This window comes from Ammospiza caudacuta, chromosome 1, assembly GCF_027887145.1.
Source record: "Ammospiza caudacuta isolate bAmmCau1 chromosome 1, bAmmCau1.pri, whole genome shotgun sequence".
NCBI classification, from domain to species: Eukaryota; Metazoa; Chordata; class Aves; order Passeriformes; family Passerellidae; genus Ammospiza; species Ammospiza caudacuta.
Window position 1 is genome coordinate 46,804,285 of NC_080593.1, and position 14,979 is coordinate 46,819,263.

The window sequence follows — 14,979 nt, forward strand, 5'->3', positions numbered from 1 at the left end:
GTTTTGTAACGGTTCCAAATCTAATTTGTCCTTTTTGAGACTTGGAACATCACAGAAAAGCAAATGACTGCAATGTTCTCTACTCAGACCATGGTAAAATTAGATTGTGTTTGTATTGACCAACAAACAGTGTATGGAAACTAAATGTGCAATTTGGAGGAAATTAGTTTTGTCCATTTTAAACCATTAATGTATTAGATATGTCAATTATAAAAGGAATGACTGTTGATTTGGCCTGAAAACATCTGAGCTAATTTCCGTCAAGGAAAAATCACTTAAGGCAAAGTATGGCCATACATACAAGTAAGTCCAGCCATTACATTGTGAGTGTTTAAAAAATGGATATTAGGTCGAATGCTATCTTTAGCAGATGGTGTTCTTTTCTTTAACAAGCATGTTTTTAAATAAAACTTGCTTCTTTCCTGTTACACTGTAAACAGAATTTGTCATTCGGTATTCAGTGAAATACATATCCCGGGAATGATGCCAGTGGTAATGTCAAACAATCTTGAATTAGTAATGTTGAGAAAATTTAAAATAAGTACATTCAAGTTTAAAAGAATCCTGGTTAATTTGATTTACTGTGGACCTTTTTAACAAGGGAAAAAAAAAGGAACGATTTTGTGTCAAGTTCTCATAGCTACATTTCTATCTATCCTTTTTTTGTTAGTTATTGGCAGATGTGTAATGAAAAGATGTAAGAGCCTAATGTTTGAAAATGCTTTATCTGAAAAAATTAATATTAAAAGGCTGCTATGATTTTCCACACTGCTTTTCTCAACATTTATTAGTTATTATCATCCAATTCTGTTAATTAAACTAATAGTAATATTAGTTAATTCTGATTTCATAGAAGCTGGAGAGAGGATTATATGAACATGAATTAGAAATAAAATCTCATTCCACTAGCCTGGTACTTTGAAATTCACTAACATCTGATGAGTTAAATGAATTTGCTGGGACAGATAACACTAGCTATCAGGATTTGGTTTTTCACTTCGGTTTATATTAACACTTTTCATTTCTACACTGAGCCATTTTTACCAAGTCATAGTATGAGTTGGATAAGAATCCTTTCTACTAATATTAGTTGTATTTAAACTGAAGCAGCACAGTCAATAAGATACAGGTATTTCTTTAACACTAGTGAATGTACATGTCTTAAGGAAATCTCATGTAGACTTTGGATACAGGTAACAAATTCTATTTGAGCATTAGCTAAACTGTTGTACAGGGAATTTATGTGTCAGAAAACTGTGTTTATTAGTTCTGCATTTGTTCTTGCACTCAAAGAACGATACAGGATTCAGAGTGATCAGTTGGAAGACCTTTGGCTGGTAACAAAAGAGCTCATACACCGACTACAAGAGCATTTCAAGAAGCAAAACTGCAAGGATTTTGCATGTACCTTTTCTGGTTCAATTCCCCTGCAAGAATATTTTGAACTAATTGATCGACATTTTGAGGTATGGTATATAAAATGTGAATTGCTAATGGTCTGCTAGTTTAAAATTGGTTTTTAGTGCAATAATTAATCAGATAATAACTATAGTATCACAGGCATTTGGCTTTCAGAAAATACAGTTGTATCTAAGGGAAAGTCCCTTCAGATATTTAAGAAACCGCCCTTGTAGAAGTATCATTGGAGGCTCAAGGAAGTTTGCTAGACCAGAAATAAAAGCAATGTAATTACTTTTCCCTGTTTGGCCATGCAGGTAACAATGAAGAATCTCCAGTAGTTCAGCTAGCTTGTAGGAATAGCTAATCACAGAATCACAGAATTTTCAAGACTGGAAGAGACCTATAAGATCATCTAGTCCAGCCGATGTTCTAACTGTTCAGCTAGATCATGGCAGCAAGTGCCACATCCAGTCTTTTTTTAAATTCTTCAAGGGATGATGCCTCTACCACCTCACTGGGTAAATGATTCCATCAATTAAAATACATGCATTCTTTCCTCCATACCTTTCCAATAAAAAGAGATAATTGCTATTTGAAAATTTCTGTTAAACTCATGTATTTGAGCAAAAGCAACAACCTGTTGCAAGAATGTATGCAAGAATGAGAAATACTATTGGATGTGTTTTTATGCTGCCAAATTTTCTGTGAGGTGGAGCTGTCACTGCCCAGAAAGATGGAAGGTATCATTGGGATTTTCTGGGATATTTTGAGTATTCAGCCTAGATCCTGGTCTATATTTGAATCTCTTTCTATTTCTAATTTCTTTCAACTGATTTGAGAGTGAAAAAATGTTAATTTTTTTTTAAAAAGTGACTGTTTTTGTAGAAATACCTTAAACCTTGGCTTCTTTAGATTATATAGCAAGCTTAAATACATTGAAGTTCAAAATACAGGTGTGATTTCTGGGATGCTAATTTAGACTCTAATTATATTGTAGCTGGTTCTTTTAAAATTTCTGAATTTATACTGTAATTATCTGATCTAAAAAAAGTCAAATGATCTATTAAAGGCATTCCTATGCTTCCATCCCTGTTAGTTTAAACATACTGGGGGTTTTTTTGGCAAGCTTAGGAGAAAATTACCTGAGTTATCCCTTACCTGAGATGTCCCTTTTTTCCTACTACTTTTAGTAAAACTTCATAGTGTTTCTTTTTCCCTTAGCACCTCTGAATTGTTTATCATAATAATGTACTGGACAGATTGACATTTGCTTATTTTTAAATACAGTCTGGTATGCAAATTTAAGAAACTTACCTTTTCTCTTCATTTTGGGGCACTTTTGCCTGCATTTGGAAAGCTGTGTGTCTTGTTACTTCTTCTGCTAGCTATAACATCAGCTGTACACAGGTATCACAGCTTTATGAAAGACTCATCTTTGGTAATTTTTATTTTTGAGGTATGTAGTGGAAAGTGTACATCAAGTGCCCAGATAAAACAAATTCTTATTTTGTGTTTTAATCCTTTTATCTTTTAAAGGTTCTTTTGTGAGCACTTCAAGGAATTTTGTTGCCATTAGCTAATCAGTATAGATAAAGGGAAAAAGGATTTAAATTCAGAAAACCACAATAATTTAATCAGTACAGAATTCAGTACTTCTGTTCATGTTGAGGGAATAACTATTTGCTTTCTACTGCAATGAATATAAAGTCCAAGTACACTGTATATGTGTCATGAATAGCACACTAAACCAAGAAGAAGCCTTTGTGTCTTGGTGACACAAGAAACTTCATTCTTGTTAATAGGCTTCTAGATGAGATGTTTATGCATTTTCACTGGTTATTGTGGCTGTTGACAATTAGTTTTGATTTCAGTGGCAAATGATAATTCTTGAAAGTGTTAAGCTTCACAAGGTGTATAAAGTATGAAACTGGCATAAATGGTATTCATATTTGAGTATTTGAGTATTACTCTCTGTCTCAAAAATTTTCCCATCCTTCTTGCATTTCATTTGGAATGTGCATACATGAATGTATATGACCCTTAACCTGAATTCTTGAAAACCCTTAAATTGCAGCTACGTTTGAATGCTGAGAAGTATCAGGAGCTGTTGTCTGAAAGGGCTGTGCAGTTTCGAGCTATTGAGCGGCGACTGCTGACACGATTCAAGGACAAAACTCCAGCTCCTCTTCAACATCTGGACACCTTGCTAGAAGGAACATTCAGAGAGGTCAGTACAGTTTGATTATGAGCCTAACCTTTCTTTATCTTGTTGGTAAAACCCAGCTTAAAGCACATAAGCTATGCTTTCCTGGTTACATTTACCATCCAAGAGACCAGGAAGCAGTAATTTGTTTAACCTAATAGTCCCTGTAACTTTCCAGATGATTTGCAATAGTTTTATTTAATCTGTGACCACAAAATCTTTACTCCTGGGTCATACCAGCTTGACAGCACATCTTTCTTTCCTAACTGATGTTGATAGTGTAAATATTTTATAGTTCATGTGAAAATATTTTATAGTTCATAGCTTGTGTAAATATTTTATAGTACACTGTAAACTGGTGGAATGGTTTGGCTGGGGTAAGATTCACAACAAAATTGTCTGAGACTGACCATGTCCTTCCTATGGGGATTTATGTTCTGATAATTTCAGAATGTGATATCTGCAGAAGAACAGTGTTTTTAAAAAAGAAATCCTTCCCAAACCGTCCCCATACTGAACAAAGAATAAACCAATTTTTCTTCCTGCCTCAGCTTTGTGTTGCTTTAGGATAACTTTTTCATGATGTGTGCCTTTTGTAAAAAAGTTATTTTACGTGTTTTGTGCTTTTCTGCTGGAGGATGTGATTTTACTTTCTGACATTCCTTGTTTGAGAAGCTGAGTCACAATTAGAGTCCTTACTGGAAAAAAGACTTACCTTTGCAGTGCTGTATATCACAACAACTAAAATCCAGAGGTGTTAAAGAAAATGTATTTTCCCCTACTATTAATCTAAGAAAACATTTTAAATTGGACAAAACTGCCTTTCCATGTATGCTTTTATGTAAGTCAGATTTGCTTTTATTCCAGTCTGTACTGAGTTCACAGTAATATTCCAGTCTTCACTGAGTTCACATGAGTTCAGATGAGATGATTTAAGTTTGAAGGTGGGGATTTTCTAGGTGCTTTAATAAATACTAGGTATGGTGCTAGATGGGTTATTCTTTAACACTTTTAAGTGGCATGACTAAATAAGCCTGAAAGATTAACACAAGAGAGTTTTTTGAGTCTGCTTTTGCTGTGTAGAACTTTTTGCCTTTAAACTTAAGGGCAACTGGGATGTGCTTGACAGTTTCCTTGTGTAGTTGATTTGAAAGCTGAATTCTGAGAATGTGGCATAAGTCAGGTTGTTGAAATAGATGCATGTTGCCAAAGCTTAGTTTATGAAGTCTTTAATACCAACATTAGATGGGTACTTCTCAACATTATTGTTGTAGGCTTTTTGAATTGGAGTTAGAATAGTTGAAAGAAGAATGAGGAAAAAGATTTCTTTTCAAAGAACAAATGTTTACATTTTTTCATAATTGTTTAAACTTGGTAGATTTCCTTTGTAATTTCTTTTCTTTGTGGGAATCCCCTTCCAAAAAAGAAATGTTGTTATTGTTACTATAAACAAAGTGTAGTAAAATGGTGATTGCCATAGAGACCCCACTGCTGCATGTGTTATTTTGAAAGTGAGAGCTGTGGTAGGATTTAATATTGACTCTTCTCTGGGGGTGAAATGAAATTGCTCAATGTTGCATTGTTGTATTAGAAAAGACCTTATTTTCTTTAATTTAGTATCATATTCTGTCTTTATTTGAGCAAGTATGTGTAATGCAAATAGTTGAGGTATTCAAAATATGATAAATGTGTTTTCTGAAAAGGAATAATGAAGCTGTTTAAATATGAACAGTATGAAGTCTCACTCCAAAAATTCTTTTAGGCATGTAGCTTTTTGACATTGAAATAAATATGCCTTTTCTTATAATCGTCTGAGAATCTCATATCCTCTCTTATGCTAAATATTTTTATAATGAGAAAATAAAAAATTGCCTTGTTTTATTCCCTCATTTTTCACTAAAGTAATTGTTATGTGCAAAGCAAAGCAAGGTTTTGTTACTTCTCACATTGTGTTTTGTACTCAGAAGGGAAATGTCTGTATTTTGGTTTTATAGTGTATTCCAAACATTTTCATCAAGAGCAGAAAGGGGTTTACAGTTAGTGAGTGTGTGATTTTACTAGTCTTTTTAACACAGAATTTCCAGGACTTGGGCACTATATGAATTACATTCTTAGTAGAATAATTATTAAAGTGTAGGATTTTTTTGAAATTGAAACTTTAGTATTATAACATCTGCAAATCCACAGAGATATAAAGATGCCTTGTATTGCTGCCTGCATATCCTTGCAGATGTATAACCTTTTTATGAACAACTTTTAAAACACAAATAAAACAATGAATATTCTACTCATGTAGTTTCATTACCTAGGTGTGATAAAACCTACTTTAAACACGTTCTGTATGGTTTCTTTGCCCACCTGCAAATTGTTACGAATCTCTGAACTGATTCAAATTTTACAACTAAAGTAGATTGTAAATGTTAATTTTCAGCTTTTCAGCTTCAAGTAACAGTTGTGTTTGTGTGATAGGTAGGTAAATGTACAATGCCAAAGTTATAGATGTCAGACTGGAGAAAATTAATCAAGCTGCCTTTCATTCCCTGGTAAAAAGTATTTCTATTTATGAAGTAATTTCTTGCATTAATCCTTGTGCATTTCCAACAAGGCAGGCCATATTTAGTGCCCCAATAAAATTGCTGATTGGTCTATTAAAAGGAAACTTGAGCTTTACTTTCCATCTTGACAGTAATGAGATATGTAAGGAGGCATCAGTGTGTGCAATGACGAAAAGCTTGTTTTTAGTTTTATAGTCCTGTTTACATGTTCTTCTAGAATTTTACTTTCTGAAGTGATATTTTAGATCTAAAGAGATTCAAGTGAGTGTTAACAACAGTTAACAAATAGTGACATCAGGTGTTCCATTCTGGAAGGAAAAGGAAAGCTGTTATGTACATAGTAGTCTTGTACATTTGAAATAGGAAATGTTATTCTTATGATGTTTAAGGAGGATTTGTAAGAAGGTGCTGTGAAAATAATAGACAAAAATTCAGTTAGAAATAGATGCCCATGAAATTCTTGATCTGCTAAAAAAATTTTAGATATGCACTTGGACATGCTGCTAACTCTTGCCCTAAGAAAAGATTTTAATAAGATACATTTAAAAGCCACTGAATGGTAGTTGAGATTCCATATACATTTTGTATTTTAAAGGACTTCAAATATGAAATGAGATTGCAGCAAATTTTATGGTAGCTGTTGTAAACACCATGTACTTTGTATAATGCTCCCCTACCAGAGACTTGTTGTTGCTTGAAAGTGCAGTTTAATAATCTTTTATGTCTACAATGTGTTTTCTGTCATAATAGAAAAAAATATTCATAGTTTGGCAGTAGCTGCAGGTTCTTACCCTGAAATCATAATTTTCATGCATTGAATCTTGGCAAACATTACTTGGATTTCCAGGTACAAGCTGGAATTAATAAATGTCATAAAAATGAGATGCTTCAATTTCTTATTTCAACGCACATGGATTTTATCCTGCTGAATATAAGCAATATTTAGCTGTAAGCTGTGTTTAACCCTGTTTGGAAGCCTACCACAGTTACATTCTTTGAGGGAAGGAGGAGGATGAATTTTAAATATGGGGTGGAGTTCTCCCAGGGCACTGACTGTTCTTTAGCCACTTTTAAATACTTAAAACATGAATCTGAGACAAGACTGAGCAGTTCCAGTTTACAAAATAAGAATGTTATTAGCAATCGCTTCTACCTTCCATTGCTTCTGTTAGTATTATTTTAAAAAGTCAGAAAAAACAAGGCAAATCATGATTTTCCCTGTATCCTCACACTTCCAATATATATAGTATAGTTCCCTTCCTATTCTTTAATGGCTCTGTTGTGCAGTACCTCAGGTTTCCCCATGTTTTGAGGTCTCTTCATTCTCGTCCTGGAAAACCACTGTCATTCTTGTGCTTCCTAATGATGAGATCTTATCTTTTACCCTTGGTCCCACTGTCCCTCTGGCAGTTGCTTATTTGTGCACTGTCAAGGCAGTGCATGAATTTGTGCTGACTGGGAGCAGCCACCTACTCTGACAAGAGGGATGATGCCCTCTGTCTCTGTAGAAACAATTCAATAGTGTTTCTCTCCTCCCAGTCTGCTAATTAAAAAAAAAAAAAAAAAATCACATCTAGAGGGACTGAATGATTTTTGGCTCTTCATGTTAAAATTTTGTGTGGTCATTGGAAATGGCAGTTTCTAGGAATGGACTGACAGAACAAATCTGACATAAATGGCCACCACAGTTCCACAGCCTTAGACATCTAGACTTAAGAACTATGTCTTTTCAAAATTGGGTCTTTTTTAAAAATCAGTGATATATTTTAGCTTTCCCTTCAGGTACTTTATAAATTTGAGACCATCTTCCATTAGTGAAGGATTTAACACATTTTTCTAACCAGAACTAATTGATGCTGAAAATGTGATTCCTTTGTTTTCTCCTAATTCAGCTATTCCTCTGTATTAATTTTATTTGTTTTAGTATTGGATAACCTGTCTCTCATAAATAGTTGGCTGTAAGTAGTAATAAGGTGATTTTTCAATGTGACTTCCTGATCCTACTCAGAAAACAATTAGAATCTATCCAGATTATTCTGCTGTATTTAGTACACAGTTTGTATTTATCTTATCTTGGTCTTCCATCTTGGAAGTTTTGTATATGAATAGCTTCTTCAAGAGATAAATGCGCATGGGAATTTTTCACCTAAAAACTCTTCTTGAAACAAATAGTCTTTCTGATTTCAAGAAGTGCTCATAGGTTTTTCTTTTAAGGTAGTAGGAAATAACACAATTCCTACAGATTTGTTTTCCGGTTTGACTTCCCTCATCTGCTCTCCCTTCTGGAAAGTAAGTGTATTTTTTAACATCAGTTTGTTAAAAGTTGTCAACAAACACAATTGCTTCCTGGTAAAGACACCATAGTTCTTCATTTAGGCTAAAGAAGGCAATTCCATCAGGAGGATCAATTTTAATTACTTACATGGCAGTAAACTGTATAGGAATTTGTGGCCTGTCACTGAGAAAGCTTTATCCACATATAAAGGTAGCCCTTTTCCTTGAGATCTGAGATGTGAGCTGTCCCCTCATACACAGCCCTGGAAGTTAGTTGGGCAGCTTGGAGCATTCAGTTGAGACTTCTGAAGAAACAAATGCATTTTTGCTGAGGATTTGGAAGCCAGATGTCTCTAAATGAATGCACTGGTTCTTTTAATTAGTAATGTCACAGGACTTGTCCTTTCTCTTTCATGTGGAAGTCTTGAAGAAAGGTGCATATATTTTCAGAACGTTGTGAACTTCATTACACAGCTGTTTCTTTGACATAGCCTAATTTAAACAGAAAGAGGGACTATCTCATGGTTTTGAGATGAAATTTAAGCAACTGCAGTATGTAGGCCAGCTGCAAAAACTTAGGACTGGTCCATAGTTTTATGTTGCAGCACAAGATTGATGCTTAAATGTCCTTACTTTTGTTGTTTATTGTTGATGTGTGGTTTTTGGGTTTTTTTTTTTGGCAACTGTTTTGATCCTTTTGGAGCTTTTCAAGCCCATGTAATTTTCAAAATCAGAATGAGTAACTGTACTACAGGACAGGATCTGTTCTGGTCTCTGGTCTTAAAAGTTGATGTTTTGGTAATCAAATCCAAAGCTACCTTCATTTTCTTTTTGTCATAGAAAGAAAAATATTTAGAGCAGTACACAATTAAAGCATGTAAGATCAGATCTGCAGCTCAAAGAACATGCAGCTCATGTTAAACAGTTAACTGTTTTTTTCTTTTTTTAATAAAAGCCTCCAAAAAAAGAAAGCTGTGATACAAAAAACTTTCCAAACCAAATGTATGGAGGAAAAGAAAATCTTTTTCATCTGTGAGCAAACTTAGAAGGCCAAGAGAAGAGCACTAAATATTTATGTTTCTTGAGATTTCAGCAGAATGTGTAATTAAACTAAATTTTGGACAGAACTTAAAGGAACTTAGAATCCCTCTGAGCACATCTTACCTAACCAGACAATTGTGAGGAATTTTTAGCCCAGTGTTACTGATCATGAATGTTATGTCTCTCTTTTGTTGTGGTTGTGATTAAGCAAGAGTGTTGCAACCTTGTCAAATAATATTTTATGTATTTAAATACTGTGTCCTGGTTCTTGTCCATTTTAGAGTATTTGACACTATCAGGCAAAGTTAGTTTTGGGTGTAAATCATGATAGGATTAAAAGAACTACTTGATTCCAAATTGTACCTTTCAAATGATATGATTTCCTCTCTGAAATTTGGCTCTTCATATAAAAACCAATTAACAGTAGAAAAATATCTAAAGGTTAGCATACTTTGTCCTCCTTTTGGAACACTTGTGATCACTTTTCAGAACAGATCATTGGCTGATTTAAGTCCTTATTTTTCCTGGGAGCCTGGTTATAAAACATGGGGTTCTGGCCCAGCGTCCAAGGGCTTGCCTTTTGTTGGGGCTGTTGTCACACATCTGGTTCACCTGCATTCAGCATCAGCTAGATGTGAATGTGAGGCCATCTGCAGGCTTTGCACCTGTGTCAGTCAAACAAAAAGGTGTACTAATACACCTTCCCATAGTACTGCACTGATGTAGCTGTGTGGCTCCCAGGTGGGGATGGTTCTCCATCTCCTGTCTTTCAGCTGGTGTGGAGCAATTCTGTGACTGTCTGCTGCATTCTCTGCAGCTCTGTTTTAGTCTTGAGCTGTGCTGTTGGGGGCTGTACCAAGCAGTAATTCAGGTGCTCTGTCTTTTGGTCTCTGAGTATTTGCTCTAAGTTTGATCTTGTATCTCTCCTGCTTAGAGTGTTCTGGAATCCAATTAATTCAAACTGGTGGAAACTCTTTAAGCTTTGTCTAGTTCCTGGTACTGAATTCCCCCTGAAAGAATGGGTATTTGACACTTATGGTACTTTATAATTCTGTGAAGGAATTTTTATATGTGCATGTGTACAGGAATTTTCTTGTTCTCATGAAAAATAGGTGTGTGGAAAAGAGAGCCACTCCAATTGGAGTAGTAAATTACAGATTAGAAAGTAAAGTTCTTTTCATCTGTTCATCAAGAGGTTTGGATCTTGTTGCTGTGTTTGTGCTTCCTTTCTCCCCTCTTTGCCTCTGTTTCCCATTTTTCTCTGCTCTCAGAATAAGATTCCCCCAGCTATCAAAGGACAGCCTTACATTTGATTTTTGAGTCTGTCATTTCTGGTTCTTGGTTGGAGACTCACATGATTGAGCTGACTTCTGGCTAGACAGATTTTTGTTCAAGGGAGCTGGAAATACTCTAAGTTAGTGATTCTTGGTGGTTTCAGACTGTTAGATATTGTAATTTCTTTTGATATTTCCATAATGATTTCAGCACAAAGATGGAAAATATATTGAAGGCAAATGCCTTTGCCCTCCTTAGATGTCAGTGTTTGTGTACATGTGCATATACATATCTATAACTATTAATAATTCATCATATCTTCATTTTAGTCCTCAGAGTTGTTCCTGGGTGTCTTTTTAGTATTGTTTATATAAAATCCAGATTTCTACTTCTATGATCATTTGGTACTAACAGGTCCAGTACCTAAAATACTGCAGAAAAAAATATAATCTTCTAATTTTTCTCCTTATCTCTTTTCCATCTACTGATTAGGAAGCCAGTCTCATATTTTCTAATCTGTAATTTACTACACTGTTATGTGTAGTACAAAGTAAGTATGTTCATTACAATTTTTAAAGCACATAAAATTTTCTAATATTTTGAAAGGCAAAGTACTGTTTCTTGCAGTATTTTAACAATTGCAATGTGTGGAGCACTTGGATCGTTGGTGGTTTGTAGTCAGTGGCAAATAAAACTCAATATGTTCTGTTCACTAAAACACAGGGAATGTCATTAAAGGTCCATTAACTCTTTGTTCAAGCCCCTTAACTCTTTTCCTTGATTATTAATCAGTTGATAAAAATCTCAAAAGTGATTGTTAATGATTGAGTATTCTCTCTCCAGTGGCACTTCTGACACACAAGGCCTCGGGAACTTGACATTTTGGGAATGATTCATTACTTGATTAGTAAGGACTTTTACCTCAAAGCAAAACCATTAGGGTTTATCATGCATGACTCAAAGCCTATATATCACACTCTCTCCTGTAGTAGTCATTTTCCCCAGATAATGTCAGTGAGAGCTACACCCATAGTATAAATTAACTCTTTTTGCCTTGAATAAATATGCTGTTCTTTGGAGGAGTTAAATATAACTTCTCTTGTTTTATTGCTGTTTCTGCTAAATGTAGTTTTTTCATAGCCACTAGAAGCAGCTTGTTGGCTATTACATATAATTAAAATTCTCAATTTTACTGGTGTTCAAATAGTGTTATGTTTCTATTTCGTTAAGACTTATTTAACTTTAACAGTGGAATACTTACAATATCATCAAAGACCCTTTTTATTAGAAGATGTATTCCAAAAAAAGGTCTGAAAGTAGTTAGCTGTTCTTGGGAAGCATATATTAGGATTACTGGCAAAACTCTTCTGTATTTTGGTCTGTGGTAGCAATTACTTCAGTGTGGGACAGTCTTCTGACAGGTTAGTCAGTTTGTGGGACAAATAGGTAAATTGTTCACATTATCAGTAAGGGTTTTTTTTATTTTGTGGAGGGAATTAGACACATGTAAAAGCAGGAAACAGCACAGCCATCACAAGAGAAAGAGATTGGCAGTAAAATGTTCTTGTGTGGGTTGATATGGCAGAGTGCCTCAACTGGAGTCTGTTGGACTGCATTCAGTCTGGTCTGTCATATTTTCCACATAGGAGGGTTCCAGCTACACTGTGCTGTGTCCTACAGCCCTGTCTACTGAATTACTGCCCTTGAACCTGTGAATGGCCAGCTTTGAACACCCACTGCTCCATTCAAATCAGTAAAGGACCAGAGGTGTGATCTTTATTAATTTTTTCCCCCCACTCCTCTTGGGGTGGGGTTCCCACTTTAGACCCATAGCACCATTGTGACCCATTGAAGGATCCCCCAGACTTTGGTTCAGTCCTCAGGGGCATGGGCAGGTTGTACCCTCTGGTGTATAAAGGCAAGAGTAAGAAGTGATTTTTGTCACTTTTTGTGATATAAATATTCTCTGGCACTTTCTGTTTGTTTCATTGGCTTATGACTTTTTGAAGGGGAAGAAATAATATTCCCTTGAAATGATAGATCTTGTGTCCTCAGCCTAATATGAGGTCACCAGACCATATATGAGGGCTTTCTGTAGGGACTGAAAGAGCCTGTGGGCATTTGAATAAGTGAAAATGGAACCGACTGGCTACAATTCCCCAAAGAAAGGAATACTGATAAGTTTTATTTCTTTGAAAGAAATGTCATATCAGATAATCAGATTATTGGATATCCTTGTTGAAGTTTAAATCACTGACAGTCTCTTTCACTGGGAGAAGTGTACTCCATAGCCAAGGGAGGAAGTGCTATGTGGTAGTGTAATCAAAACTTGAATAAAAAAAATGATACCATCTTCAAGGAAGGAGGGAAACACTCTTATTTTGTGCTCCCTAGAAAGTTTTCTGTATTAGCTCTGTAATTTTGTAGTACAGAAGCATTTGAGGCATAAAAAATCTATAGCTAAGAACTACTGAGTGTATCTGGTAGAAGCCAGAGTGTTTACTTTGAGTGTTTCTATACATGATCTTAGTGAAATTTCTCATTTTAATTGAAGAGTCCAGCTATTATGAATTGACTATGACATGATTATGAATTTCTGCATGCAGTACTATGAGCATTTTTGGTGGCCTGGGAAGTAATTTTAATAGCTTGCCTTTGGGTGGCTGTTGTACTTGTTCTGCCAGTGTGTGCATGGGTGCAATGCCTTCAGATAGCTGAAATAAAACATTGAAGTAGATAATTTTCTGCTGTAAGGTCAAGATAAGTGTACTGATTTCTTTGATATACAGTAGATGACAGTTTTGCATTGTGCATGGATGTCAACTATATATTGGTTTCAAATTCACAGAGTAAATATTTCACAGACTTTCATACTTGGATTCAGTGAAATGCCTGGTTATACGTTCAGTATACCAACAATAAATACTAAGGGGGAGGGCTACATAATTCATGTAATTCAATAGCATTTTATGCCAAACTCAGATTTAAAACCAAACAAAAAGATCTCCCTCTCCCCAAAACAAAACCAAAAACCACACAGGAAATAAGAATTTGATGGCCAAATTAATTAAATTATTTGCTCATCTAATGCTTGCAAATCTTAGTATCAGTTGGGAATTGAAGTGGATTTGGTTACTGTAGTAGCTGTATTGTAAACCCAGCAATACCAAGCTATTTTTTCTGCAAACTTAAGCTAAAAATGTTTTACATTGGTCTGTACAGCTACTTATTTCCATTACCATAGAGAGAATGAGTATCTAAATTACTATTCTGTTGTTCTTGGGTAGTCTTGCAGGTGTGAAATTTGATTTAGTCCCTGGTGATGGCTGGCCCAAGATGACTTGGATAGACCAGTGCCCTGCTCTGCACACTCCTGTTCAGCTCTGTTAAGATTCTGTGTGGTATTACTTACTAGAGGCAGTATAGTAGTAGACTGTGGATTCCTGAGGAAAAAAATATTTCAAAAATAGTATAGGTGATTTATCAATTAAAAAAAATTTGGTTTCCTTGTGTGGATGTCCCTTGCAGTCAGCTCAGAGCTGCTGCTTTAGCCACTACCTATTACATCAGCAGAAAAATGTGACTTGTGTGTGGTCATTCTCTCAATTTAGACCTGTTAATAAAAGGTACTGTTTACGTTGGAGCTAAACTGTTGGTTAAATCTGTAAACTGACAAAAATAAAAGAGAAAAGAACTTTCTTCTCCATTTCTTTCTGCCAGTTGGCATCTCAACAGGTCTATTTTATATCTCAGTTTTGCTTAACTACTAACTTCTACAGAGTAAGTATTTCTACATTGTGAAGCCTATAATTATTCTGTTGTGGACAGTTTAAAGCAGTATGAAAAGGAGAAAGTCAGTTAATGAAGGAAAATTTGGCATAATGAACTGTGGGGTTCAGAAGTCAGGAATGAAGAAGATAGTAATGATGAGTATCATAACTGCAGACATAATATTTTCAGGCTTTTATTAAATAGATTCTTCTGCCCATCCTGCTTGCCTTGAGTTCTTTGACAAGGTTTTGTGGTTGCCAATTTCTTGGTTTAATATTAGCAATTTGCTTTGGATATTGACTTAATGTTATTTAGATATCTTAAAATTATGTGTTTGCTTGAATTTCTTGTTGGATGGACAAGGACCCTGAAATGTTGACAGAATTTGACCATAACAACTGTAGTCCTTCTTTTTCCAGAAAGCCTCTTGGTGAGCCTAGAAAACTGTATGTATGGCTG

General features: G+C 35.1%; 1 protein-coding gene across 1 annotated transcript in view; it reads left to right on the plus strand.

Moving 5' to 3' along the window:
- The window catches only part of BBS9 (Bardet-Biedl syndrome 9), a 285,911-nt gene that overhangs the window by 73,067 nt on the left and 197,865 nt on the right, over positions 1-14,979 (plus strand). The window contains exons 18-19 of the mRNA XM_058825345.1: positions 1,294-1,466; positions 3,476-3,628. Coding sequence (XP_058681328.1) covers positions 1,294-1,466; positions 3,476-3,628 — 326 coding nt within the window. The remainder of the gene's footprint in view (positions 1-1,293; positions 1,467-3,475; positions 3,629-14,979) is intronic.